Source organism: Conger conger, chromosome 17 (assembly GCF_963514075.1).
Source record: "Conger conger chromosome 17, fConCon1.1, whole genome shotgun sequence".
NCBI classification, from domain to species: Eukaryota; Metazoa; Chordata; class Actinopteri; order Anguilliformes; family Congridae; genus Conger; species Conger conger.
The window spans coordinates 25,620,000-25,647,143 of NC_083776.1; the positions used below are offsets into that span (position 1 = coordinate 25,620,000).

Sequence of the window (27,144 nt, forward strand, 5' to 3'; positions counted from 1 at the left end):
TTATTATATACTGTGATAATTCATTTTTTTCTCTTGTGTTTGTGATTTTTAAAAATTGTCTCCTTTTTTTTTTTTCCATAGCTCTGACACCGCTTTGGACAAATACAGGCAAGGCATTAAATTCAACATTAAACTGAAACATTGGTTTCATTTGGATGCTTATATATTTTCTCACCTAAATTCATGTCATACATTTTTATAAATCACTGTTTTCAGAAACCCAGAGGGAAGGACAGGGATGAAGGGGAAAGGGGCACTGGATCACCTGGGACCAAACCAGGTTCTGGATCCGGTCCTCACACGGTAATGGACCCCAGTTCAAAAAACAATGGAAGAGGACCTTTTTAAAAATACATTTTATCAACTCCGTTTTTCCATTTAAATCCAATTCCATAATGCCTTTTTCAAACAAAATATGCCTTCCGTGCAAATTTCTAGAGTAAATAAGACTATGCACGCTGCTCATTGTCCATTCTTTTATGTTTTAAAATGGCACTAAATGTCCTACATGGTGAAAGCGTCACATGAGATGAAACTTTAAGGTTTGGCTTTGGCTAGTTTTTAATGGAAAGACTGTGATGTAACTTCAGGATTTTGAGGTTTTAATGATCATTGGCTGTGCTTTTCCAGTTGGAGAGATGATCAGAAATCTGCTCTAGAGTTCCTGGCTGTGTGGGATAAGAAGGAGGGGATCTGGACAATACCTGGGGTGAGCCTAATGCTCCTGCCAAACTTTGAGTTTGGGTATTAGCCTCCTCTTGACACCTTTTGACACCTAAAGTGTTATTGCAGTAGAGCAAAGGAAAAGTCTTAGCATCTGCATGGTTCCATGAGTACAGATGTTTAGGTCCCATCATTCTAAGGAGTGTTTTCTTGGTTTGTCCAACTGCATCCTTTCTCTGGTGTTTCTTTCCAATAGGCCTACCATAAATACCATTTGTTTCTGGTTTCCTAATACCCAGCTCCTGTAACTTTAAATATATCCTCCCAGATGTGTTTGGGTCATTGTAGTCATTTACCAGGGTTTAGAGTTCAGTCCAGAATGCCTTGGAGGATAGAATCTGGTATGCAGGTTGTCTGATATGATAATGACTGGCACGAAAGCTACATTATCAGTACGTTACGATCCTGTATTTCCAAATTGTTTAAGACTTGCGGTAGCACAATAGCCTACTTTCGGGTAGGGGCTGCAGGGCTCTGACAGAACGCTGCCTGCTGGGTGATTGTTCCTCCAGGGGCGCGTGCTCTCCGGTGAGATTCTCCCACAGAGGCTGACCAGCATACTGGGCAAGAAGCTAAATGAGCAGATCAAAGACAAACTAGCCAGCAAAGCTGAGGTAAAGGAGGTAATAAACACACATGCACGTAAAGACGCATGCACACACACACACATGCATGCACGCCCACACATACGCACACACACAAGCCACCACCATTCTCCATTTGTTCATGCAGGTTAATGCTATGAGTGCTGTGATCCACCAAGGTACTTAGTCATGTCATTTTTGTTGAATACATCCGAAAGTGTGGAAATTACTGGGTCTATAAGGGAATTGTATCTAAATAATAAGCTGTGTACATCTAACAAGGCCCTGAATGGAAATGTAGATCCCAAGGCTGTTATTTCCAATTCCCTGAGAATTTAATGGTAAATTTAATTGCATTTTGGTAAGTGTGTTGGGAATAGAAACAACATTTTCATATTTTACAATATTTGTATCAGAAATATCATTGATTATGAAATAAGAATGAACCCCCCTCAAATGCATGAGACTATCAGGCTTTAACTCAAGCATATATATAGTCAGAAATAAATGTCTAAGAAAATATAATTATACTTGGTTGTTGCAGGTGTTTAATGGTTATGTGGATGACCAAAAGAACACAGATAATGCCTGGTTGGAGACAACTGCTTTCAACATACACCTTGACAGGAGGGATTTGTTGATGGCTGACCTTAATAACATGGTATGTCTCTCTCTCTCTCTCTCTCTCTCTCTCTCTCTCTCTCTCTCTCTCTCTCTCTCTCTCTCTCTCTCTCACACACACACACACACAAATGCATTGAAATTGACAGGTGTCAAAATAAATAAAGAATAAAAAAAATAAAAAATAAAATAAAGACTCAAAGTTTCAATCATAAAGGTTCAGAGCATACATTATCACTTTTCCCCCTTTACACCTCTCACCCCGTTCACCTGCCTGAGTTACAGTGTAAGAGCCTGTGACTGAGCACCATTACCCCACTAAATCTCCCTGCCTGTTGTGTCTCTCAGGCTGAGAGCAGCCAGGTCTCGGAAGAGCTGGTAAAGTGGCAGGAAATCAGCAGCAGGACGTTGGCATGTGCGTACCAGAGAGAGCTCCTTCGCAAGGTTGCTGAGCTTCACTGCAGGCGCTTCTGATACCTTCCTGGTGCCATCGCTCAACACAGAGACTGTACCGGCTATTATATTCAAAACTGATTCATGTAGGAAAATAAATGGGAACAAATCATTTCCTATGACTCATGAATGCTTAATGCAGCTTCAAAAAGCCGTTTTTATGTGTGCATTCAAAAATCCTTACCTTGTTAGCCTTAAAGGAAAACACCAACATTTTTGGTAATATACCTTATTTCCGACTTGCCCAGTCTTAGATGAGATGTTCGCTTTCTTTTTCATCTTTGTGCATTCACTGGCTCAATTTCCATGCTAGCACAGTGTGTTAGGAGTCAGTAGCCTACCTCCTTCATAGTGAAGAAATACACCTTACAGAAACTCCAAAGCTGTCTTATTTACACAAGGTGTCATGTGTATTTGAACTACACGTGAAGGAAGAAAATTAAAACGAGAGACGTTTTTGGAGAAGTTAGATGGTTGTAATTATATCCGCTGAACACACGCGGATCCCCTTCCGTCTTCCGCTGGTTGAGCGCAGTGATCCATTTTCTTGGTTTAATTTCCTGCACATTTCAATTTCAAATACACACGATACCATGTGGTAAATAAGACAGCTTCAGAGAAATTGAACCAGTTAATGCGCAAAAATTTTAATGAAATCTAACATCAAATAGCGTTTAAGTCTGAAAAAAGGTATAGTTCCCAAAATGTTGGTGTTTTCCTTTAAAAAATGCACAGCTTAAGAAACTGTTAAAGAGAAAGCTGTGCATAGACTCAATAATCAGCTTAATCACACCAATGGATGTGAATGTGAATGCCTTATTTGACATCTTACGAGTCTGGAATCAAAATGCTTCTTTGTTTTTAGTTATGTGTTCTCACAAATTTAAGTTTATTTTTCCATTCATCATTAGTCATTTTCTGATGCTTTTGATCACACTGTATGCACATACTACATAGCCATGAAATGATATATAATTGACCAACACATAAACACAATGTGAAAAATGGATTTAATAAAGGAAATGAGACCGTTTGGGAATGAGAATTGTCTTACTTTTGATTTAATTCTCTGTCATCTTTGTTTTTCAAGGGAACTGATTCATGTGCGATACATATTAGTTGAAGGAGCTGTGACATCACCCTGGTGTAAACAAATACTCTCGTAAACTGTCCTCATTGGGCCTAGGGTCTGGGCGAAATTCAGATATCCACTCAGAAAACACTCCCCAATGGAAAGAATTTCAGGATGATCCTGGCCCTAGAGGGGGAGCCCATCCTCTGCTGGCCGGCCCAGTGTAATAGTTATGATAGAATGCATGGAAACAGAAAAAAACGGTCCAGTGTGAAAATGCTTGTCAGTGGGGTGGTACAAAAAATGACATAATTAATTTGTACCTTTTTTAATGGTAAAAAGGTACACATTGGTACCCAAATAACATTGTCTTTCAGGGCATATTTTGTAAATATGTTCCGTAAAGAACAAAAGTATACTTCCACTGTACCTCCATTTCTGAGAGTGTAATCATGGATCTAGGAACAAGAGCAAACAATAAAACGGATGGGCAGGTGAGAGTCAGAGGTAGTTAAACTGCCAGGTAAAATAGGCTTTCCAAGCAGAGAGATGTACAGTGTGGGCCAGGGTGATGTATCTAGGCCTCCAGGTTGCGTGATGCCGTGGGCTTGAGCCAGCACCGGGCTGGAGGAAGGGGCAGAAGCCTCCAGGAAGAAAATAGGGAGCAGAAGAAGGATTATGAGATTAACGGCTGCATATGTAGAGGCCTGATTGTAATATGGAAAAGCTGTGTGCAGCATATCTAAGAGGTGTGAAGAACAGGGGTATGCACAACCGTGCGAGAGATCCTGATCAGATGTTACTCCAACAAGGCACAGAACAGTAGACCTGAGCATTCGTATGCAGTGGTCGGGCAATAGCAGTCAGCTTGGTTCATGTAACAACTCTATGGTCCTGCTTTACCCTTCCAGACATCTTTAACAACGGATGATTGATTAAAGAGGTACGTTTTGATCCTACACTTAAAGATAGAGTATGTCTGAAGCCAGAACATGCAAAGGGAGTTTATCCCTTCAGACAGGGTCTCTGTAAGAGATGGCTCTACCTTCCATTGTAATTTTCGATCTACATTGAATTTTCAAATAGCTAGTACTTTGTGAGTGCAATCATGGAGGAGAATAGATGATAAGTAACTGTCAGATATTCTGGGGCCAAACCAATTAAAGCATTCATTATATGTTGGAAGCAGGATCTTATTGTTAATTCTAAATTTAACAGGTAACCAATGAAGAGACTGGAGCACCGGATTGTCACAAGGGCAATAGGCTGAGAAAAAACATCTGGCTGTGTAAGGTTCATGACTAATACTTCATAGGAATCAAATTTATAATCAAATTTATAATCAAATTTATAATCAAATTTATAATCAAATTTATACAAATTTATACTATACGGTTTTTGGGTTCAGTGAATAGAGGAATTGAAATGAATCGCATTTTATAGCAGTTACTGAAATCAATAGCAGTATGTTTCGTTTTCTTATTGATCAGTTGTATGTGTGTGCACATGTGAGAGAGAGAAAGAGAAAGAGAGAGCTCTACACATGTCTGTACTTTCTGTCAGAAGCTACATGCTCAGCTGTCCCCATTAAAACCTCTTCCTCTTGAGGCTCACTCCCAGTTTTGCATGTTAAAACCACACAGCTGTAATCTGGACCCTGGAGAACAGTGCTGCATGTGTAATAAAGAGGGAAATGAGATGTTTAATCTTCATTTATGGTAAGTAATGGGGGGTGGGTGAAAAAAGGAAGGATGTGATTGAAGGTGCTGGCCAATGGGAACAGGGCCTTCTGTGGGGGGAGGGATCTGCTGAAGGTTCCGGTAGGACAGGAATATTCAGTGTTTCTATGCAGGAGGGGCTGGATGCCACAGGGCGGTGCTGCTGTGACAAGGAAGTAGGAGCACCTGGCGATCGGTTCCTGAGCAGACCCTGCACTGGTTTCCTGTCTCCTTTGTCTAAAACAGTCTAGCACCCTCTTCTGGTCCTGGCACTCTTATCTCACCTATCTGCTTTGTTTCCAGTTTCAATGTTAATGATGAAGAGCCTATTGTGTAAATCTGTGGTTGAAAAGCATACAGGGGAAGAGGAGTGACTGTCTGCTTTGGGAACAGTGATACTGCTGGTGTAGTGATGCTGAAAATAACTGCAGGGGTTAGTTCTTGTTCCAGTCCGTCTGATCTCAGGCCTGAATTACTCTCTCTGTTAAGTACAATGAAAATACATAGCTTGTGCAATCTCATATAGAAAATATGCAAGCAATCTGCATGGAGTGAAACGAGAATAGGCCTACTGTCAGGCATCAGAACAAAGGAACCAAGAGCAACCAGGAAGTTGACAGAATGAGGGTTTTTATTCAGTGGGAGGCAGGTCGAGCAGACAATAGTCATACACTGGCAGGCGGGAATATCAGAGATAATACTCCACTCCACCAGGAACTGACGCCCCCGACCCCGGAGACGCACTGTGAGCAGCCGGTGAACTTTGTAGACTGGGCCGCCGTGTATGAGCCTGGGCGGAGGTCGGGGTCTGGCAGAACGGAGTCGGGAGGTGATAAGGGAGGTCCCCCTCCCTTATACGAACTAGGTGGTAAGCATTGCGTGAGTCCAGTTTAGTAAAGAACTTGCAGTTCTGGAGTGAGGAGAACGCTGAGGAGATGAGTGGAATGGGGTAGCGATCTTAACAGTGATGTCATTCAGTCCCCGGTAGTTGATGTATAGGTGGAGGGTTTTGTCCTTCTTCTCCACAAAGAACCCAGCAACCAGCTGACGAGGGAGGGATCAGACTTGAGGCCAGGGTCTCGCTGATGTGTTTTTCTATTGCTTGTATTTCAGGTGCAGAGAGTGAAAACAAATGGCCTCACGGAGGCAGGTTGATGGTACAGTCGTACCAATGGTGAGGTAAGGAACTGGCTTGGGATTTGCTGGTGGAGGCTGGTGGAGGCTTGGTGGAGATCGTGGTTCATGGACGGCACATTGGACAGGTCAGAGCGCGTCTCCTCTGAGGGTAGAAGAGGAGTAGATGCACAGGGAGCAGAGTGGAGACAGGAAACATGACAGCCCAGGCTCCAGCCCACATAAATATCAGAGATAAGCATGTTCTTGGTCAAAGGTTCAGGCAAAGTTTGTACACGTGGTTACCGGACACAGCAGGGATAATCCAGAGGTCACAGGCAAAGGTTTATACAAAGAAAGGCAATCAGAACAGGCAGAGGTACAAAACATAATCCAAAATGAATGTCTGCTAACAGCGGATCAAACATGACCCGAAGGATAATCCAAGAAGCAGAGGTAGGGGTCCCCGAAACAGGTCGAACCAAGAAAACAGGCAGAAAAACGAATGGTACAAGATATAGAACATTCTGGCAGGGAACAAAGGGAAACAGGTAGGTATACATATACAGACATGATGACTGAAATGACAAACAGGTGTGAAAGTGGGAAACTGGTAATGAGACTCAGGTGAAACAAGATAACAGGACTACAGAAGAGAACAGGGACAAAATACACATAAAACAAGGAAATGCTTAGACAGGGAAATACAGAACCTGACACCTACCGTATGTTGAGTGTAGGTCTGCTGTGATTTTAGCTTTTAGCATTTATCCAGAGTGACTTGCAGGGCAATATGGCATGAGACAGAATGTGTGGGTGTACAATGAACAATCATCAATGTTTCATTCTGGACTCCAGGTCTGGGGGCAATGAATGTGTTGACTGAAGAAAAATGTATTAGTGGAAATCCATTGCTGCATCTTGCCTGTATCTCCCTTATACCAGGAGGTGTAAGAGAGACACTGCCAACCAGGAAGTGCAGGACGACACTACAGTTAGACCACCCATCCCTCCCCAGAACAGCATGGAAGAGCTGACATTTTATCAATGATAAATAGAGCTGGAATGTGCTGTCAATCACTGACTTGTTTGAACAAATCAAAAAGTTTGGCTCTCCACAGCAGAACACAATGATTAGTTAACGCAATCAACTTCGCCCCCCAAGTGGTTGAGTCGTCGACATCCCAAATTATTGTTGCGCTCATATTTCAAAAGCAATAAAAACTTAGACATAATTAAACCGCAAAATGGCGATGCCAGATTGTAAAAAAAAAATACTTTCTGCTAGCAAGAACAGCAGTTTAGATGCTTAGCAGCCTCTTATTTGCAAAGCAGGGCAATAAAACTCCAGCCTCCCCCTTGCAATGCTCACAGTTTACAATCCTCATCTCACCAGACTCAAGGCATATTCTAACAGTCCTTGATACCATTTCTCTACATCAAAAAACCATGTTCCAATATTAGAACAAAATTATACAATTCAGAAGTTCCATGAATAAACACATTGTTTTCTTTTCTTAGCTCATTTCTATCTTGCAAATTATTCAATACAGACATATTTATGAAATCAAATATCCCACCTGATTATGTTGACTAATGTTTAAGTTTATTTTAAGATCTATTCAGCCATTTTCAAGCAAATGATATTATAGAATATTTGCCGGGACTGTATCAAAGCGAATGTCATCTTGAACTATTTCTTGTTGTTGTGTAAATTAATTTCAATGTCATTTCAGTACCAAATTAATGTAAAACATGGTACACTTCTTGTTTGTGGTTTCCTACCCTTTCCAACAAGGTATAATGTGCGATATTCAAGTGACGGACAGTTTAGGAATATCACTGTGTTTGCATAGCAGACTGAATAAGCAGATGTGGGTAAACATCCAATGAGCATTTGCATTGCAAGCGAATCTTTGTCCGACGTAAATCTCTGCAGAATACACTCAGCTTTCACCACAGGGATGGGCTATATTGCTGTAAAACTATGTTTTTAGCTTATCCTGGGGGTATTTATCTGGCTGTTGTGCATACATTACTGTAAGATACATAAATATCGGAGGAAAGTTTATGCATGTGTGGGTTGAGGTTTGGAGATACAGCAGACATCATAGTGCTTTCAGCCTGTGTATATTCAATCCAACCCTGCGTCCATGTTGTATGAGGTGGTAACAGACAAATACAAGATTTGGACTTGCTGTAGATAAACCTGTGCTAAAAATTGTACTGGCTAATGGGGCTAACAGGGCTCTGGTTAACCTATGAAATAAATTTCCATTGTAAATGTGATGCAGGTTGGTTAGAATACATTAGACTAATCCTTTTTGGAGAGCTTTTTAGGCACTTTGGGCATGCTTTATAAAAACATACTCTCACCGAGAGGTCAGACTTGGAACAGATGGAGATGGATCTGTGTAGTTTGACCGCTGACCTCTCTCATTGTCTGCAGGTGAGGAGTGGGAGGAGACTAACCCATTGTTGTGTTGACATACTTTCCCGGATCTTGCCCACTCATTGAAGTCCTGCATCATGACAGTCTTTCACTGCAAAGGTATCATATCAGGTTATTGTCATGTCCAGTATTATTGCTCAATGTTATTTAAAAGTAGTGTTTGGGTGCAGTGAAGACTGTGTTATGTTACATTGCAGATTGTTCTGCAGTGGCATATGGGTAATATATTTTTCTGTAGCTCATTGCAATCGTGTCATAGGTGCTGATTGGGATTTCTTTGGAATGATTACACCTAGAGGGCCATCATCTCATTGTACCTGGTTCTTCTCTCTCTCACTCTCTGTCTCTCTCTCCATCTTGCTTGAAAGCCAGTTAATGGTTCTGTTCAACAATATAGCTCAGACAGCGGATTTGAAATGCACTAAAAACCTAAACTGACTGACATTGGTTGACTGGCTGTAGCACAATTGTATAGTGTGTCTGATTTACTACAAGGACGACTCCATCAAGCCATATGTCTGTAAATTAGTAATGCCACAGTTATGTAGGGCTGCCCTCTCTAATCAAACCTAGAACAATAACAGATGGAACTCTTGCAGTACATCGTCCATCTCTCCAGTTATAGATTAACTGCCACTCAGCTGAATAGCATGTGTGTCTATGAGTGTGTTCACTTGCCTGTGCGCTACAGACAGTATGGGAAAGTAATTTGCATGTGGTGTGAGAATAGGCATGTGTCTATGTGTCTCTGTGTGTTTTTACATGTGTTTTTGCGCATGAGTGTCTGTGCAGTATACTGTATGTGCATGTGCGTTTCTGTTTGTGTTTATATGCATGCACACTACTGTGTCCATGTGTGTCTCTGTGTATATGTGCATATGTGTCTGGGTGTGAGTTCAGTAAATCTTTGTTCATTTTAGTTTATAGCTGCCCCAAAAGACTGCACCTGGGGCTGGAAGCTTTTGCTACTGCTGCCCCGCGACCCCTCCTCCACAGTCTGAATAACAGCCTGCACCTGCTCCCCAAATGACTGGGAGGGCATGTGCCTCTTTTCTCCTTAGCATAAGCCACCATACATGACTTACATTGCAGGTTCCTCTGAGTCACCCCAGCCTGTTGTGTGGAAGCGGGGGCATTAAAGTGTCACCAAAGCCTCATTCTGCTCCCTGTGGGTCAGAGTAGGGTCTACGTACTGTAAATGCTTAAAGAGTCAGAAAGGGAATTTGTTGTTTGATTTCAGTGGAGTGCCTGGGTGTGCTGTTTTGCTTCTATTTGCTGCATTTCTTTTTGATTGTGGCTGATGATGGAGGGAGGGCATCTCTGTCTCAATCTCTCCTGACCCCTAATCACATGCCCTCTGTTTGTATGGAGGTGCCAAGTTCCCCTGCATTCTCATGTTTCTCCCTCTGTCATTGTTTGCGTCCAGTCAATGGCAGGTATAGCCATGGGTAGGCCCAGGCAGAATCTGTGGACTTTTTTGGGATATTTTTGGCAGCGTTTCCAGAGGAAAATCTGCTGAAAATCTGAGGTGTGAATTTTCGCTCCAGAACTGTACTGCAGTCGTTCACTACATTAATCAATGTGTTCTGAGCAAATTTGACCACGGAAAATGTTTTAATTCAGAATTCAACATTTATATTTCAGTTACCAAGAATTGTAAAAGTATGAAAATGCCAAATATTTGGACAGACTTGTACATAAAACTATAATTGAAATTGAAAACTGTCTGAAAAAATGCACATGGAGTTCATAGATCAGCCATGAACATATTAAGAATAAATGTGCCATTGTTCAAGAGATTGTTACAAACGGCTGGCAGTTTAACACGAGAAAGGCCAGCAGGCGTTTTTGACTTTACAGACATGCTGAAATCAAACTTTTTCCTCAATTTACTCAATTCTTCATGACCATACGAACATGTCTTGAAGTATATATTCCAAAAACATTATAGCATTTTAATACTTGTGTATTTTCACACCAACGTTTCTTTTCCATCAACTTCCTGAAAAACAAGATTTTACAAGATTTGGTGTCATTGTGTACCGGTGGGTTGTATTTAGATTAAATTAATGTACATTTTATGTTTCCCTCCAATCAATGTCCTTTCACGCAGCGGCGCGTATTCTTCCCCCCAGAGCCGAAGGCTACAGCTCTGTTTCCCCCTCCTCATTTAACGGCAGTCAGATCGACTCCCCGCCCTCCAACAATTCCCCCCGAAAGAGCCATTTCACTCACGTATACGTCACATCGTGGAAGCTAGTGCTGAACTTCTGTTCAGTGTGTCTTTAACATTCAAATTTCTCCAATACAGTAAATGCAATATGCTCCTCTTTCCATGACTTTTCCTAAAAGGTAGTAAAGAGGTAGTAAAGGAAGTAAAGAGGTAGTAAAGGAAGTAAAAAAGCGCAGGCCTTTCTACTCCTGCATGTTTGTGTTCATGTTCTCCCCCATTCTATTAAAAGTCCTTGCCGTATTCATTGCACATAAATTAAGCCCACTTGGCTCCTCTATAGTAAATCTACTATTGAACATTATTGTTTGTTTTCTTTCACTTTTAATACGAACTAGCTACTCGCTAACTAGCTAGCTACTACTAACATGCGAGAGGGGACAATGTTGTTTTCACTTGTTCATGACTTTCAACGGTCGAATTTGTCGGAATTCCGTGGGGTTTCCGTTGGAGTTCTGCGTCTGCGGATTCCGTGCGGGCCTAGCCATGGACCATGGCAGATGGCTTGATCCCTTGAAAGTACAATAGGTCATTTCGGACTTCCAATGGTCAAGAGAGGAATTGCAGCAACAAAGACGCTCAAACCACAACACTATTTATCCTGCCCCTTCTCTGTGAACGCCATAAACACATAAATGCTCACATGCACACCGACACACACGCAGACGCATACACACACCCACAAGCAGCAGACACACACATACACACCCATGGAGACACACACACACAGACACACACAAGCAGATAAACACACAGACACACATACACGTAGAGACACACAGAGACACACACACATACACACACGTAGAGGCACACACAGACACACAGACACACACACACGCATGCACACACAGACACACACACGCAGACACACTCATACACACACTCATACACACACGCACAGACACACACACGCACGCACACAGACACACACACACACGCAGACACACACACACACACGCACTCACACACACACACACACTCACACACACACAGACACACATAAACACACACACACATAAACACACACTCACACACACACACACACACATACACACACACATGCGTACTGTGCAGTGCCGCTGTGGATCCCCCGCCCCCGCAGCACAGACCCCTCCCCCACAGACGGGCAGTTTCATTCATGAAAAGCGTGACGTGGGCAGAGCCCCGAGCGAGCAGCCCCGCGGACGCTCACTCTCAGCACAGACACTGCAGGATCTCCCCTCTGCCATCCTTCTCCTCCTCTCCCTCCATCCATACATCCGTCAGCGTGCAGATTTTCTCCTCTCCCATCGAACGCGAGACAGAGGACCATGGGTCTCTGCTCTGTCGTCTGTGAGTAATATGGTGCAGCTTGTGTGTATGTGTATCTGTGTGTGTGCGTGTGTGTGTGAGAGTGCATGTTGTGTGTGTATGTGTGTGTGTGAGTGTGAGAGTGCATGTGTGTGTGAGAGTCCAAGTTGTGTGTGTGTGTATGCAAGCATGCAAGAATGTATCTGTCTGTATGTATGTGTGTTCAGTATCTGTGCTGTTTAAGGTTCATTCAGTAAAACGAGTGCCTGCATGTGTGTGTGCATCTGCTATTTTCAGCTCAGTCAGTTAAGTAAAACACGTGTGTGTGCGCGTGTGTGTGTGTATGGGTGTGTGTGTGTGCGCGGGTGCGTGTGTGTGTGTGTGCTCATGCATTTGTGTTTGTGTGTGCATGTGCTATTTTAAGCTCATTCTGTGATGCGCATGTTTGATGCAGAGGCTGGCTCTGCTCTTTGATGAAGGATGGGTGTGCGGCTTAGAGCTCGGGCTAAAACACGTTCGGGCCAGAGGTGCTGATTGGGATTTGAATACCTTCTGTCGAGACAGCAGGTTTCAAAGAGGTGGTATTTTGTGTCTCCTGTAGTTTCTCTCTCTCTCTCTCTCTCTCTCTCTCTCTCTCTCTCTCTCTCTCTCTCTCTCTCTCTCTCTCTCTCTCTCTCTCTCTCTCTCTCTCTCTGCAGGTTTATGTAACATGGTGAGCTGGCAAGCTGAGGTTTAGGAGAGAGCGGGGTAATGCAAGAGAAATAAACATAGAATTTCAGCAGCGGGACACGCGTCACGTGTGTCTCACCCTGCTCTCCTTCCTCTCCTCAGCGTCACAGTGCCGTAGGGTCTACCCACAATTCCCCTCTTAATGCTACTGTATATAAGCACAGTCCAGCAATGTGCTTCCTGAAGCCTCTGATGTCCTTTTTTGTGGCTCAGTTGTATTGTTGTATTGTAGTTTTGGGCAGATAATGCAGTGTAGTCTTAATTATTTAATATAATAATATTAAAATACAAGCTGTGCTTTGTGTGTTTTTTTTTTTTGTGGATGAGTATTTCTTACCTCTCGTACTCAGTTCTTCTGTACTATTTCATTTCCCCCATTGCAGAAGGTGAACAGCGTGTTCAGAAAGTTGTGCTTCTCTGGTTTGGTGTGGGCATTGTGGCCCCCTGTGCTCAGCCCATGTTCCCTGGCGTGTGCAGCTCTGCCTGTCCATTGTGCTGTCCAGGGCTTCAGTCTGCCTCCTGCAATATTACATTTGGGTGTTTCTGCCTGGTGCCTGTTCCTCTTTAATAGCACAACAGTGGCTGTGTGCATAGCAGCTGGGCCAGGCCATTTCCTGGCCAGCTCAGACGGAGCCGGCTCCTCTTGTGTCCTTTGTTGTCGCTCGGGGACTTTTTTTTAATCCATTAGAACCACGATGGTATCAGGCCGCTAGCAACATCTGTCTCTCTCTCTGCCTCTCACCCACGTTCGCTCTCTCTCTCTCCATATTTCTGCTGGATATGTCTTGTTATGGCCTGAAAAATGGCTCTTTGGAGAAGTTTGTGATACAGCATTACTGTTAGAAGAGACTGGTAATATTTTCCTTGTTGTGGTGTAGAGCTGGATTACTGTGTTGTGCTGTGTTGGGCTGCTCTGTACTGCCCTCTGTTCTCTGCAAAAAGTGACTTAACAAGCCTTTTAGTCTTAAGACTTTTTTCCCTCTTAAGTAGAAAATATTAGCTTGTTGTAAATTCATGTTTGCTTGAAAGATGACATTTTCTTCTACCGTTGGGAAATCTCGGAATTATTGGCAACATCCACCCATTTAAGTCTGAATATAAGACTAAAATACTTGTTAATTTTTGGGTTTTGCAGTGCTGGGCTGCTCTGTACTGTGCTGTGGAGGTTGGGTGATGGGGTAGCTTGGCAACGGCTGCCCACAGGCCGGCTGATGTCACTGTGGCTCAGACTGTTTATATTTACTCATTCCTTCAGCGTGTGTGCGTGTGTTTTACGTATCTTTGCGCTCGACAGTCCATGATATTTGCCGAAACGAAATTACCTTGAGGTACAGACGGTGGCTTGGCTTGTAGGGCGGCTTGTAGCGTAGTGGTTAAGGTACATGACTGGGAGCCACAACGTCAGTGGTCCGAATCCCGGTCGAGCCACAATAAATGATCCGCACAGCCGTTGGGCCCTTGAGCAAGGCCCTTAACCCCACATTGCTCCCCGGGTGCTGCACTGTGGCTGCATACTGCTCCTAAGTAACTAGGATGGGTCAAATGCAGAGGACAAATTAACCCATGGGTTTCAATAAAGTGTATCTTATCTTATCTTATCTTATCTTATCTTATCTTATCTTATCTTATCTTATCTTATCTTATCTTATCTTATCTTATCTTATCTTATCTCAATAGAGATGAAGTTCTGTGGAGCCACACTGGATAGCAGTGGTTCCCAACCCTGTTCCTGGAGATCAACCACCATGTTTTTCTTTTCAACCCTAGTTTGGCCCACCTGATTCTACTATTTTGCAGCTCAATGAGATCACAATGAGGTGTGCTTTGTTCGGGTTGGAATGAAAACCTACAGGACAGTTGATCTCCCGGTACAAGGTTGGGAAACACTGCCGTACAGGGTGTAAATTGATTAAATAAGTAAATGTGTAAAGATGGAAAGGCAGACACAGAAATGTAATCTCCTTCAGAAGAAGGCTTTTGTTAGTGACATTGTCTGACCTGGGCTGACAGTAAGGTTGATGTTCCGATTACATCCTCCACAGGCAGACTACTGTAAGTGATTAATTATTTATGTAGCATCCGCTTCATGGATCTCCACGTGCTTTATACAGAAGGATGGTGACTTGCTACAATCTCCCCTGATGTGGGAGAGCAGCCATTTTGTGCCAGAATGCTCACAACACAACTGCTGAGGTGGTGATGGAGTGGTTTATGTAGCATATGTTACCCTGAGGAATGGTTACACGGCTAGATGTGCTGTGTGTGACACAGCTGAAGTGGCCTGTGTGCTGAACAGCACAGCCCTGTATGTGAAACAGCTGAAGTTCCCTGTGTGCTGAACAGCACAGCCCTGGCTGTTACACAGCTGAAGTAGCCTGTGTGTTGAACAGCACAGTCCTGGCTGTTACACAGCTGAAGTGGCCTGTGTGTTGAACAGCACAGCCCTGTATGTGACACAGCTGAAGATCCCTGTATGTTGAACAGCACAGCCCCATCTCTCTCCAAGCCCAGCGTCACAGTGGGTCTGTCAACAGCGTACACCCTGCAGCAGACAGCCGTGCTCAGCAGGGTGCTGACCCACACCAGACTGCCCGGACTGATGCTGTGGAGAGGGGGAGGCAGAGTGCATTGTGGGATGCCACTAGAGCTAAAGTGCTTCTTTGTCCTGATAGCAGCTGTTTTCTCTGGAGTGTGAACCCTGCAACTCACAGCAGGGGTTTCTTATAATGAGACCTCAAATTGAAGGGTAGCTGTATTTTGTTTTGTGTGTGTGTGTGTGTGCATTCCTGCTCATGCTATGTGTGTCAATTTGTGTGTGTATAGGTGTGAATTGTTACTTTGTGTGTGTGTGTGTGTGTGTGTGTGTGTGTGTGTGCATATTTTTTTGCACACAGTTATCAACATTTCTGTTTAACACATCCAGAACTGCATAATTTGGGGTTATAGGCTGAAGGCTCAGTAGTAAGTGTATTTGGCAAACTGCAGCGCAGAGGGCTTTTGAAGGGTTTGTGCCTTTCTGGCTGCTGGCTGGAGACAGAGCTCCACTGCCGTGTCCAGTGGAGCTGTGGGAATAGGGGGATTATTGGCTCCTGTCAGATGGGTCCTGTGTGTGTTCTGTGGGGGGGAACCTGATCCCCCAGCCCCACCAGCTGCTCCCTCCCCAGTGTGTATCTGTGACATGGGCAGAGGCCTGTGCATCTCCACTGCTTGCAATCTGTGCTGTACACTAGAGCCACACACTGTGTGTGTGTGTGTGCGTGTGTGTGTGTGTGTGAGCAGAGAGATGGCGTTTGCACTGTGAGGGCGGGTGACTTTCTCTACGGTGTCTCTGGGGCTGAGGATTAAAGGATAAGCTCCTGATCCATCTTTCTTTCTTTCTCTCTCTCTCTCTCTCTCTCTTTTTCTCTCTCCTTCCGCTCACTCCCTCTAGAGCAATGTACAGATACTACTTAGGCTGGATGAAACAAAAAAATGCTCTAAATTAGCAATCTTGTATTTCAAAAAGGGCTGCTGGTGGAAGTTTGGCATGGGCAGGGGTGTCATTGGATATACTAGATATTTGCTACATGTGCTTTATGATTGTGAAGTGATTGGATTAAATGGTGATTTGGTTAACTGCACGTAATAGCTGCAACTAACCAATTAGTCCTATGAATGTCATAAATTGATAACAATGTTTAGACTTGATAAGCTGCAGTACCTCTGGTAAACACTGGCGTTTGTGAGCTTCTGGTGAAATGTCCATCCCTGGTCCTTTGATAGTTACATAGTTGATTGTGAGCTACAAAGGAAGTTAAAAAAGGGACTCCTCCCAATCCCCTTCCTTCCTCTGTCTGTGTCAGTGGGGGATGCTGGGATATCTCTCCTCCCCCTGTTCGTAGCCTGGCTATGTTCTGCACTCAAGGGGTGGAATTGTAGGACAGGCTTGACCCAAATCTCCCCAAGCGCCCCTGATGCCCTGGAAGTATTTACAATATCTGTTACCCGAGGGTCTCACTCACAGGACCCTCACTGTCACAGTCCGCCCCCTCTCTGACCTGAAGCAGCTCCAGCAAATACTGTACCTCTCTCTTGCTCTCTTGTGGGTTTTCTCCAAATTCACAATCTGCTTTTGTTGTTGCAACATTATTCTGTCTCATACTTGACCAAAAGGTTTTTCAGTGCCTGGTTAGCTTCCTGTTTTTTCAGCACTGTAGGCAGAATCTGTGCATCAGAATTTCCTCTATTTATCTTTACTTGTTTGTCTTTTTAATTACAGCTACAATTATTTGCAATTCATATTTGTAATATTTTTTCATATTTTGCACAGCTCTTCTATAGTGGGACCTGTTAGTACCTTGCGTAACCACAGAGAGGATTAAGGCTATAATGCTGCTATTACATTGTGGCTCTGTGATAAACAAGCTTTTCTTTTAACCAGTAGCTCGCTGATCCATTGCCCGATAGGAAACTGCTGCTAAGCCTGTGCATTTGAGTTGAGTTATTTACTGAAATATGTGAAATTCTTCTGTAAAAATAGCTAATATGTTCAAATGTTCACAACACTATCGAAGCCAGGGGTGGAAAGCTGCCAGGCCTTCTGTTTTTTGTTCCCACCTTAAATCAGCGACCAGTTCAGGACCAGGAAAGCAGATGAGAATGAGTTTATGAATGAGTAACCGCTCAACTGCTTTGATTGAGTGGTTTAAATGCTGAGGGCCAGGGTTGCAGACCCCTGATCTAGGTGGTCCTGGATAAAGGACATCGCTATGTGAGTATTAAGAGGGGTGTTAGTGTCGCAGTTTTGGCAAGGTGCGGTGCGTCTGTGTCAGCAGAAGGCTGTGGGTTCCATACCCTGATGAGACCCTGCTGTTGCATCATTGAGCACAATGGCTCCTGTGGGCAGGTACAGCAGCTGTACATGTGCAGCCAGCATCTCTTAGAGAGGATTTAACCTAAAACACGAGTTACTTAAAATCCTCACAAATAGGGCTACCCAGCTGTCATGCAAAGACATAAACAAATGTAAAAACAAGGATTTCCACTTTTGTGCGGTGCCATAATTGTTCGTTTTCTTTACTGTATTTGTCTTTTTGCTTGTGGGAAGCTGTTGTCTGTTCCGGATGTTTAGCTCGCGGCTTCCCCGCTACTCCTGTAATCCCTATAGAGGCACGATAATGGAAACACTGCGCCGTTATAAACCAGGGGTGGGCTCAAACGCTGATGAGAGCAAGCCCACTCTATCTCCCACCCAGCTAAGCATGCTGCAATACACAGAGAGATATTAATTATCATTAAGATAAGCTTTCTTCATTCCAGGACAAAGGGATATACTGTAAGAGGAAATAACAGGAAGGCAGAGTGCAGTGTATTGCTCCGTGTTTTAAATCGATTCATACAGGAAATGATGGATTGTGAATGTTATTATTTTGTATTATTATTATTATTATTATTATTATTATTATTGTTGTTATTGTTATTATTGTTATTATTATTGCTGAGCAGACCCCTTTATCCAAGAAAGCTTACATGGGTCACATGTGACATGTCATTTATGTTTTTGGAAATCCTCTGAAATCTTATTTCGTGAATATCTCATGAATATAAGAGTGGTTAAACCACCACTACTACAAATCCAGACCCACAGTTTTATTTCAGTGCCTTATTTGAGTGACCCAAACCCTTCATCTGCCATCATCAGCATACTTTCATTTGGTCTATATTTGGATTTGTACGGTGGATTTCTGAGATTGCTGCTAAAGGGTCCCTCCTAATTTTGGTTGTGGTGTTTAATAGTGTTCATCTGTCTCTGTCTGTCTGTCTGTCTGTCAATTAGGCATCTCCCAGCTGAGCCCAGGCAGGAGCATGTGTTAGGGAAGGGCCTGCCTCTTGCCTCCCTTCTTCTGCTTCTCCACACGCACTGCATCATGGGAACCTCCCCGGAGGTGCTCTCCTGGACCTCCTGCCCCAGTCTCCTGGTGGGCAAGCTGAAGGAGGAGCTTAAGCTGACAGTTGTAGGCGAGGCCATAAAAAAGACCAATCAAAACTCGCCCCTCCAGCCGCCGTCCCTCCTCTCCCCCTCCCCATTGCGGACCCCCGCGGACCTGCCCCCGCCTTCCCCCCAGGGCCTGCGGCCCCCCAGACGGGACGAGGAAACCACGTCCGGGGGAGGAACCTCCCCCGTGGGGGCTCTGAGCGAGGACTCGTCCCGTGAAAACAGGAACTTCGACAACAGCGTCCTGCAGCTGCAGGAGCAGGAGGATGGGGAGTCGCCCTCGTCTGGCAGTTTGGGGGGCAGTAGGGCCGAGGACGCCATGGATGGAGGGGGGCTTCCAGCGGAGCACGGAGGAGGAGGGGGCGCTCGAGATCGCCCACGCGGCAACGTCAAGCTCCGCTTCCACAGGGCGGGGCACGGCAACAGCGGCTTCCTGGAGGGCCTGCTGGGATGTCTGAAGCCTGTCTGGAACATCATCGGGAAGACCTACTCCACAGAGTACAAGCTCCAGCAGCAAGGTGGGTCTGCTGCCGTCCTCTCAAACATCGCCGTGATACTCCCCATCCATATTGAATGGAAACAGTAGTTTTCTAACTGGAATGCTGGTAGCAACTTGTAACTGACTACTATTGGGGGTGGGGGTTGATTAAGGGAATTGTATTTTCTTTTGTATACTGTCTGATGCTTTCTTGTTGACGGAATACAAACATTTTCCACAAAAAAGACAAACCTCAGCCAGCAAAATGAATTGATCCCCAGTGGACTGCTGGTGATTTACCAGCGTTTTGCAAATCGGCGCTACAGCAGTAAACATACACATTATTCAGGCAGAGCAGTTCAGATAAGAATCAGCTGTTGAAAAAATGTGAAGCAGCTGGTTAACAGTTCTTTCACTAATGCCAGATTGACAGCTGGCCCCAACCATGGCCCCAAAGGTACTTGGTTTATGGGGCATTGTGTATCATATCCCATCAGCCCCTGCACTCCTCCCAGAATTTAGTGAACCGTTCCACCCGGCTGTGGCTTTGTGGGGTCAACTCAGATGTTCAGATGGATCATCGGAGCACTGATCCTCCAGTGTAGAGCACATGACAGGCATTCCAACATTCCAATGTCTGGCATCCGGAAATTCCAAGGACACACCCCTCCTTTCTCTGATGACTCCGGATCATCTGGTCTGAGCCACTTGTGGAGAAACCACTCTCATGTCATGGCATGGCCTTATGTTTGTGGCTGTGAGCAACCAGGGCACTGAATGTGAAAAGGAATATAATGAGCGTTATGGTCTATAAAATGTACTTGTGAGCATCCTGTCTCTTATTGCTTGGCTTCAGACATATCTATCTTTTCAAACATCAAAATCATTGAAACGTAATTTGACTTGCAAGCAGTTCCAGGAGACGTGGTCGTGCCCTGTGGACGTGGTCTCCTGGAACTGGTGCATCATTTCCACTTTCGCTGTCTGTAGACCAATGGGAGGTCCCGTTTGAGGAGATCTCTGAGCTTCAGTGGCTGGGCAGTGGGGCTCAGGGCGCTGTTTTCCTGGGGAAGTTCCACTCCGAGGAGGTGGCCATCAAGAAAGTCCGTGAACAGAAGGAGACGGACATCAAGCACCTGCGCAAACTCAAGCACCCCAACATCATCGGCTTCAAGTAGGCCCACCCCACGCGCTCCTATATCATCACTTTAAAGCAGGTCTAGACCTGACACATCTTGTACTGTGTGAAAACCCTATACACACACAAATGCATGCACACACACACACACACACACACACACACACGACCCACAGACACAGATGCATGCACATGGATGCACACATGCATTCACAAGTGCAAACATGCATCTCGACAGAGGACACAGATCTTGAGGAATAGCAGGTTCAGGTTCTGCTGAGCTCAGCTCTAGCTCTGGCAATGATTAATGACGCTCTGGAATGAAATGTCTGGAGGCTGCAGTCTGAGAGCCTCACCCTACCAGGCTGGGGCTAGACTGCTGGATGCCTGAAGACACTGTAAGCTATGTAATTCATTAAGAGCTTAGCTGATTTTCATTAATCAGGCCTTTCTTTGTACCCCAGAGAAAAACATCTGAAAACTGGCTTGTTCCCTGCCTCCAGAGTGTTAAACTCTTATATTGCACTAAATGTGTGTGTGAGTGTGCATGTGTTGTGCGTGTGTGTGTGTGAGTGTGTACATATTTTTACTGTTTCTATATTTTCTCCATAGGGGTGTGTGTACTCAGGCTCCGTGTTACTGCATTATCATGGAGTACTGTGCACAGGGGCAGCTGTACGAAGTCCTGAGGGCAGGACGCAAGGTCACCCCCCGACTCCTGGTGGACTGGGCCTCAGGCATCGCCAGCGGCATGAACTACCTGCATCTCCACAAGATCATCCACCGGGACCTCAAGTCCCCAAAGTGAGTTCACTCTTCCCAAAAAAGAAATATAATGCTTATAGTTAGGCAATGCATAATCAGAAAAGATGGATATTGCTACCTTGTCACAAACATTCCATTGTCGCTCGAACTTTGATTTTGAACATTGTCACAAGAGTATGAACTAAGAATGCAATGCCGAAGTGGAGTCATTGTGAGCTCAAGGCATGGAAGCTAGTTGATGACACTTCGCTAAAGATAATTACAGATGAGAATGTTTTATAATAAGGTTGCCATGACAATTGAGACAGCAATATCGACCATCAAATATGATAATGCTGGTGGAAATGATCATACACTATAATCTGGCCTTAACTGTCTCATCTAACCAGTGACTCACCACCCATTGTGCAAGGCCCACAGCAGAATGGCCCATTAAATTGGTCCTTATGGATAAAAGCAGGAGGGTAAGGCTATAGTAAGCTGCAGCATTTCCCTGGTGGAAATTCCAGCTACCAGGCTAATATGGAATCTAGCTGGAACCAGCTGGATACCATCTGGAATTTGGTGATTGGCCTGTTGTCTGTACCAAGCTGGCTCACTAACTGGACATGGTCTTGTCAGCATGGTTGCTTTCTTGTTGCCAGCTATACTCTATCTCTATCTATCTTCTGGTGCAGTGAGGCTATTTCTCTCACTCTGGTCTTAATGAGAGGGACACAGGTTGCCCTGCTTAGCCTTTGGGATCTCTGATGGAAATAGATGAATGCAGTAATTCTGTGTGGCATAGTCAGTCTCAGAACTATGCAGCAGAACGGGAGTGCTTGCTGAGGCACAGAGTAGATGGAAAATGTGTGAAGTCTACTTTGAGTTTGGTTCATTCAGACTTTGGTGGTGTTGATTTTGTTTTGTCATGCTCAGTGTGTTGGTCACCCACAATGACAATGTGAAAATCTCGGACTTTGGAACCTCCAAGGAGCTCAGTGACAAGAGTACCAAGATGTCCTTTGCGGGCACCGTGGCCTGGATGGCTCCAGAGGTGATCAGAAATGAACCGGTTTCTGAGAAGGTGGACATCTGGTGAGTACTGTCACCCAGGTTAACCACCCAAATTGTTGACATTCCATCCCCACTGGAGTTTAGTCATAATGCCCTTGATGTTCAGCTTCAATGCAGGAACAGACATTCTTCCACTGTGTCACCTTCTAAGAGCCTCTGCTTCCTGCTGCTAAATGGAGGAATGCTAATGAACTCTAACCCCTGATCTTTTACCGCCAAAGTAACTAAGATTGTGTTTTGTAATATTTAATTTGAATGCAGGAGTTGGGTGTAGGTATGACTAAGAATTGCACACCCATTGGTGAATTTTAGGCTAGGTTTTGTTAGCAGTAGGTTTTGGTTCTGTGCTTTCATACATGAGTACTTCTTGAGTGGTAGCTACAGTACATCAACCCAGGTAAAAATAATCTCTCACACTCCCTCTATCAAATCCTGAACCGCCCTCCACCCTCCCATCACTGTGCAGGTCTTTTGGTGTGGTACTGTGGGAGCTGTTGACAGGGGAGATCCCCTATAAGGATGTGGACTCCTCCGCCATCATCTGGGGCGTGGGGAGCAACAGCCTGCACCTCCCTGTGCCTTCCACCTGCCCCGACGGCTTCAAGATCCTCATGAAGCAGACATGGTGAGAGAAAGCTGGCACCCCCACTTGGCTGGACTTTGGAAAATCCAGGTTCAGAAAGTAAATGTCCTCCCAGTATTTTGTTCCAATCACCTGGATTTGCCAATTGGCACACTTCTTTAGGCTAATTGGACCACTTCCATGTGGTCAGCCAGCAAAATCAGCTGGCTGACTGCATGGCAGGACTTCTTTCTGACCAATGGACTTTCCTGCTGTGGTGTCTGTTGACTGACTTGCTGGGGCAGATTAAGAGCAGGGGCTTCACTTTTCACCAGGCAGGGGAAGCCCAGGAACAGGCCCTCATTTCGGCAGATTCTCCTGCACCTGGACATCGCCTCCGCAGACGTGCTGGGTGCCCCTCAGGAGACCTACTTTAAGTCTCAGGTGAGCTCAGGACCAGCTCCGGCTGCCCAGGCCTAGATCCCAACCACTGCATGCACAGGGCAATGTCAATGTCTCAGGTGTCTTGCAAAGTAATTCCCTGTGTGTGGGGCAGGCGGAGTGGAGGGAAGAGGTGAAGAAGCATTTTGAAAAGATAAAGAGCGAGGGCACCTGCATCCACCGCCTGGACGAGGAGCTGATTCGTCGGCGGAGGGATGAGCTCCGGTGAGAGACAGAGATGGAGAGAGGTGCACTAACTCACTGAGTCACACCCTCTTCACCAAGGCGTATCCCTAATCCGTCTTCCCTCTCCCTTAGGCATGCTCTGGACATCCGGGAGCATTACGAGAGGAAGCTGGACAGAGCCAACAACCTCTACATGGAGCTGAGTGCTATTATGCTGCAGTTAGAGGTCCGGGAGAAAGACCTCATGAAGTATGTGCACACTGGTCCCCACCAATAGAACTGGAACCAAGGATAAACAAAATTGTATTGCTCCTGTATACTGTATACTGTAGTGTATTTATATCTTTGGTTGCAGCCTAATCTTATAGTGCCAAGCATGAGCAAGCACAGGGTTTCAGACACAGTAATAACTTCTTGTATTCTCTTGGCTTATCGTCAGAGTTTCCTGGCCTACATTTAGATACACATGCATGCACGCACACTCTCTCTCACACACACACACACACACACACACACACACACAACCACAACCACACCCGCAAACACACACACACACACACACACACACACATTCACACAAAAAAATAATACAGGTAATACTGTTCTCCCATTGTTATTATACATTTCATTACATAGATTGTGGTGCTCATCTTCCTCATGCTCATTCAGTTTCCAGTATACTTTGTCTGGGTACCTGTCTATATACATGTCCTTTACTGGAACTTGCAGGAGGGAGCAGGCAGTGGAGAAGAAGTACCCTGTGACGTGTAAGCGCCACCCAGTCCGGCCCATCGTGAGATCCAACGCTGTGGAGAAGCTTATCAAGAAGAAAGGCAGTGTGCCCCACAAGCCAGGGGGTCAAACAGCCAAAAGGTCAGGGGTCAAACCACCTTCTACAATTCATTACCACTAATGTATTACAGCTCCTCTCCTCAGTGTTGAGTGTTTCCTGTACTGTGGAATCTAACTGAAGCCTGACATCATCATGCAGTTGATGACCTCTTACTGTGACCGCAGGCCAGACCTCCTTCACTCTGAGGGGATCCCCAATATGGAGGTGCTGCCCTCCCCATCGCCCCTGTCCGGTAGCCCCCGCGGGTCCACGCCGCCCGGCAGGACCAGGCACCGCAGCAGGCCTCGCCACCGGCGGACCAACAGCAAGGGCAGCCACAGCGACTTCCCAGCAGCCCTGAAGGGCGAGGCCTGGGGCGCCGAGGAGCAGCAGCCTCTCCAGCAGCACCACCACCAGCTGCCAGCAGCGGGGGTCCTCCTGCCCCTGCAGGGCCGTGAGCACGCCGTGGCTAACTGCGCTAACAGCCTGCGGTACTTTGGCCCAGCTGCCGCCCTGCGCAGCCCGCAGACCGACCACCAGCAGCGGCGACTCTCCGGACCCGGCCCCGACCTCATCTCCAGCATTGCCGCGGCTGATTGGCTCCCCAGGCCTGCCTCACCCCGCCTCTGCTGCAGGGCCCACCCCTTCCCCGGCCGCCTGGACTCCCAGGAGAGCAGCCCCGCCCCCGGCCTCCCTGCCCCGCCCCTGTACTCCCTGCTGAGCGCCTGCGAAGGGGCCCCACCCGCTCACCCACGAACCCGCAATGCCCTGGAGAAGGGGGCACTGCCAGGAGAGTCTCCTGGCAACCGCTCCCCCCCTGGGCCGCCACACGCCCACCGGCTCCTCGTGAAGGTGAGAGCAGAGGCGGAACACAGATGCAGCCCACACTAAATTGCAGGATTTGCTGAGTAAATCATTCATTCCCATCACCCTTGCCTTGTTACCGATCCTCTAACCGCATGGTGTGTTGGTGATGGAAATGGCTGTTGGACAACCAGCAGAAGGTATATAAAAAAACAAGAAAACTGATAATAGATTGATTGTGCCCCATGAACATGGGCTTGATAATGATAATGACTGAACAGCATTATTGTGGTGATGAGTGTATTTTGTTCTCGTTGTTCCAGGCTGGTGATGAGTCATCTGAGGAGGAAGAGGGTGAGGTGGACAGTGAGGTTGAGTTTCCACGGAGACAGAGGTAAGAAGCCATGCCTGATCATTTTGCTACTGATCCCCTTATCCAGTGCTGCCCCAGGCTCCATTCAGAGGGTTCTGTCCAACTGCTCTGTGTCAAAACAGCACTGTGTGACTCTAAAAGAGTAACTTCATACTTCTTGTTTGTGTGACATTCCACTTCAAAAAAGCTAATAATAAACCAGATTCTCATTCATTCGGTGCATGAGCAGAATATCACTGTAGATGTTATCAGACCTGGACAAGATATCGTCAGTCACACTGGTTCATTAAAGGTGCTCTGCAATGCTAGCTCGAAGACACATAAGCAGCTGCTTCAGGCAACAGGGGGCCCCTAATTATTCTAATATAGTTATAATGTTCATTTGAAGGACCCCCCACAAGCTAGGCCTGACACTTCTCCTGATTTCTGATGTCAGACCTCACCGCTGCATGAGCACCTTCCAGTCCTGCTCCACCTTCAGCTCGGAGAACCTGTCTGCGTCAGACGGAGAGGAGGGGAACACCAGCGACCGCTCCCACAGCGGGCCCCTCGGCGGCCCCGGGGCCAGCCGGGAGGGGCCCCTGGATGAGCTGCTGTCCCGCACGCCTGACATCCCCATCGACATCTCCACCCAGTCCGACGGGCTGTCCGACAAGGAGTGCGCCGTGCGCCGTGTCAAAACGCAGATCTCCCTGGGCAAGCTGTGTGCTGAGGAGCATGGCTACGAGGTCAGGGTCCTCTACCTCCTCCTGCTCCTGCTCCTCTACCTGCCTGTGACCTCCTCCTTTACCTCCTTCTGCTCCTCCACCTCCCCTTGATATCCTCTTCTACCTCCTTTTGCTCCTCTAGCATGTCTGTGACCTCCTGAATGTTCAAACCAGCCCGTTTGGTACTAACAATCATGCCATGGTCAAAATCACTGAGATTACTTTTTTTTTCCCATTCTGATGGCTGATGTGAACATTAACTGAAGCTCTGACCCATATCTGCATGATTTTATCCATTGCACAGCTGCCACACAATTGGCTGATTGGATAATCGCATGAATAAGTACGTGTACAGGTGCTCCTAACAAAGTGCTCAGCGAGTGTATATATTTGCATGGTTTCAGTGAAGCCATTAATAATTCTCTTTTTCTCTCCTGGGACTCTGTGTGACCCTAGAGCCCACTGCGTTTCAGGGAGCTGGACTGTGAGTCTTCAGAGGCAGAGTGTTCAGACAGCACCCTTAGGAGCCAGAAAGCCTGTGGCCCGTCCTCATGGTGAACTTCCCCCATCCACCGTCTCCACCACCACCATCACCAAACATGGAGGGCCCATGTCCCAAGCACCAGGGAGCTCCCTCCATGATTAACGGCAATAAGAAGAGCACACCGCAAAGACCCCCAACCCCCTCAGACCCTCAGCAGCCTCAGAACCGGATAGTCCTTCCTGCTGGATGATGATGCAGCTGCTGTTACACTCCCCCCTTTGTTTTAGTTACAACTTAACTGGGTGTTATCGCTGGCATTGGGTGCCCACGGTCCCTGTGAGGCTCTACCGTTTGTC

General features: G+C 45.9%; 2 protein-coding genes across 2 annotated transcripts; both read left to right on the forward strand.

The window, feature by feature from the left end:
- The first annotated feature begins 86 nt into the window (after nucleotides 1–86).
- On the forward strand, nucleotides 87–3,426 carry LOC133116217 (transient receptor potential cation channel subfamily M member 2-like). Its single transcript, XM_061225557.1, has 6 exons — nucleotides 87–108; nucleotides 217–303; nucleotides 631–709; nucleotides 1,236–1,337; nucleotides 1,852–1,968; nucleotides 2,277–3,426. The coding sequence occupies exons 2-6, from the start codon at nucleotides 239–241 to the stop codon at nucleotides 2,400–2,402; spliced, it is 489 nt and encodes a 162-aa protein (XP_061081541.1). The 5' UTR covers nucleotides 87–108; nucleotides 217–238; the 3' UTR covers nucleotides 2,403–3,426.
- Nucleotides 3,427–12,107: 8,681 nt separating this feature from the next.
- On the forward strand, nucleotides 12,108–26,898 carry LOC133116288 (mitogen-activated protein kinase kinase kinase 13-like). The gene is made up of 14 exons (XM_061225726.1): nucleotides 12,108–12,301; nucleotides 18,804–19,480; nucleotides 20,431–20,614; nucleotides 21,191–21,382; nucleotides 22,262–22,420; nucleotides 22,866–23,024; nucleotides 23,297–23,405; nucleotides 23,518–23,627; nucleotides 23,721–23,837; nucleotides 24,318–24,461; nucleotides 24,606–25,272; nucleotides 25,548–25,618; nucleotides 26,034–26,325; nucleotides 26,761–26,898. Exons 1-14 carry the CDS (start codon nucleotides 12,108–12,110, stop codon nucleotides 26,860–26,862), a joined length of 3,177 nt encoding a protein of 1,058 aa, XP_061081710.1. The 3' UTR covers nucleotides 26,863–26,898.
- The last annotated feature ends 246 nt before the right edge of the window (nucleotides 26,899–27,144 follow it).

What these genes read in the sequence shown, in the direction of transcription:
- LOC133116288 (XM_061225726.1), top strand. Translation starts at nt 12,108, where the DNA reads ATGAAAAGCGTGACGTGGGCAGAGCCCCGAGCGAGCAGCCCCGCGGAC. An exon ending in CGGCGGAGGGATGAGCTCCG is followed by an intron (nt 23,628 to 23,720) that starts GTGAGAGACAGA and finishes CCTCTCCCTTAG; the next exon opens with GCATGCTCTGGACATCCGGG. An exon ending in GAGTTTCCACGGAGACAGAG is followed by an intron (nt 25,619 to 26,033) that starts GTAAGAAGCCAT and finishes TTCTGATGTCAG; the next exon opens with ACCTCACCGCTGCATGAGCA.
- LOC133116217 (XM_061225557.1), top strand. Translation starts at nt 239, where the DNA reads ATGAAGGGGAAAGGGGCACTGGATCACCTGGGACCAAACCAGGTTCTG. An exon ending in CTGGATCCGGTCCTCACACG is followed by an intron (nt 304 to 630) that starts GTAATGGACCCC and finishes GTGCTTTTCCAG; the next exon opens with TTGGAGAGATGATCAGAAAT. An exon ending in TGGCTGACCTTAATAACATG is followed by an intron (nt 1,969 to 2,276) that starts GTATGTCTCTCT and finishes TGTGTCTCTCAG; the next exon opens with GCTGAGAGCAGCCAGGTCTC.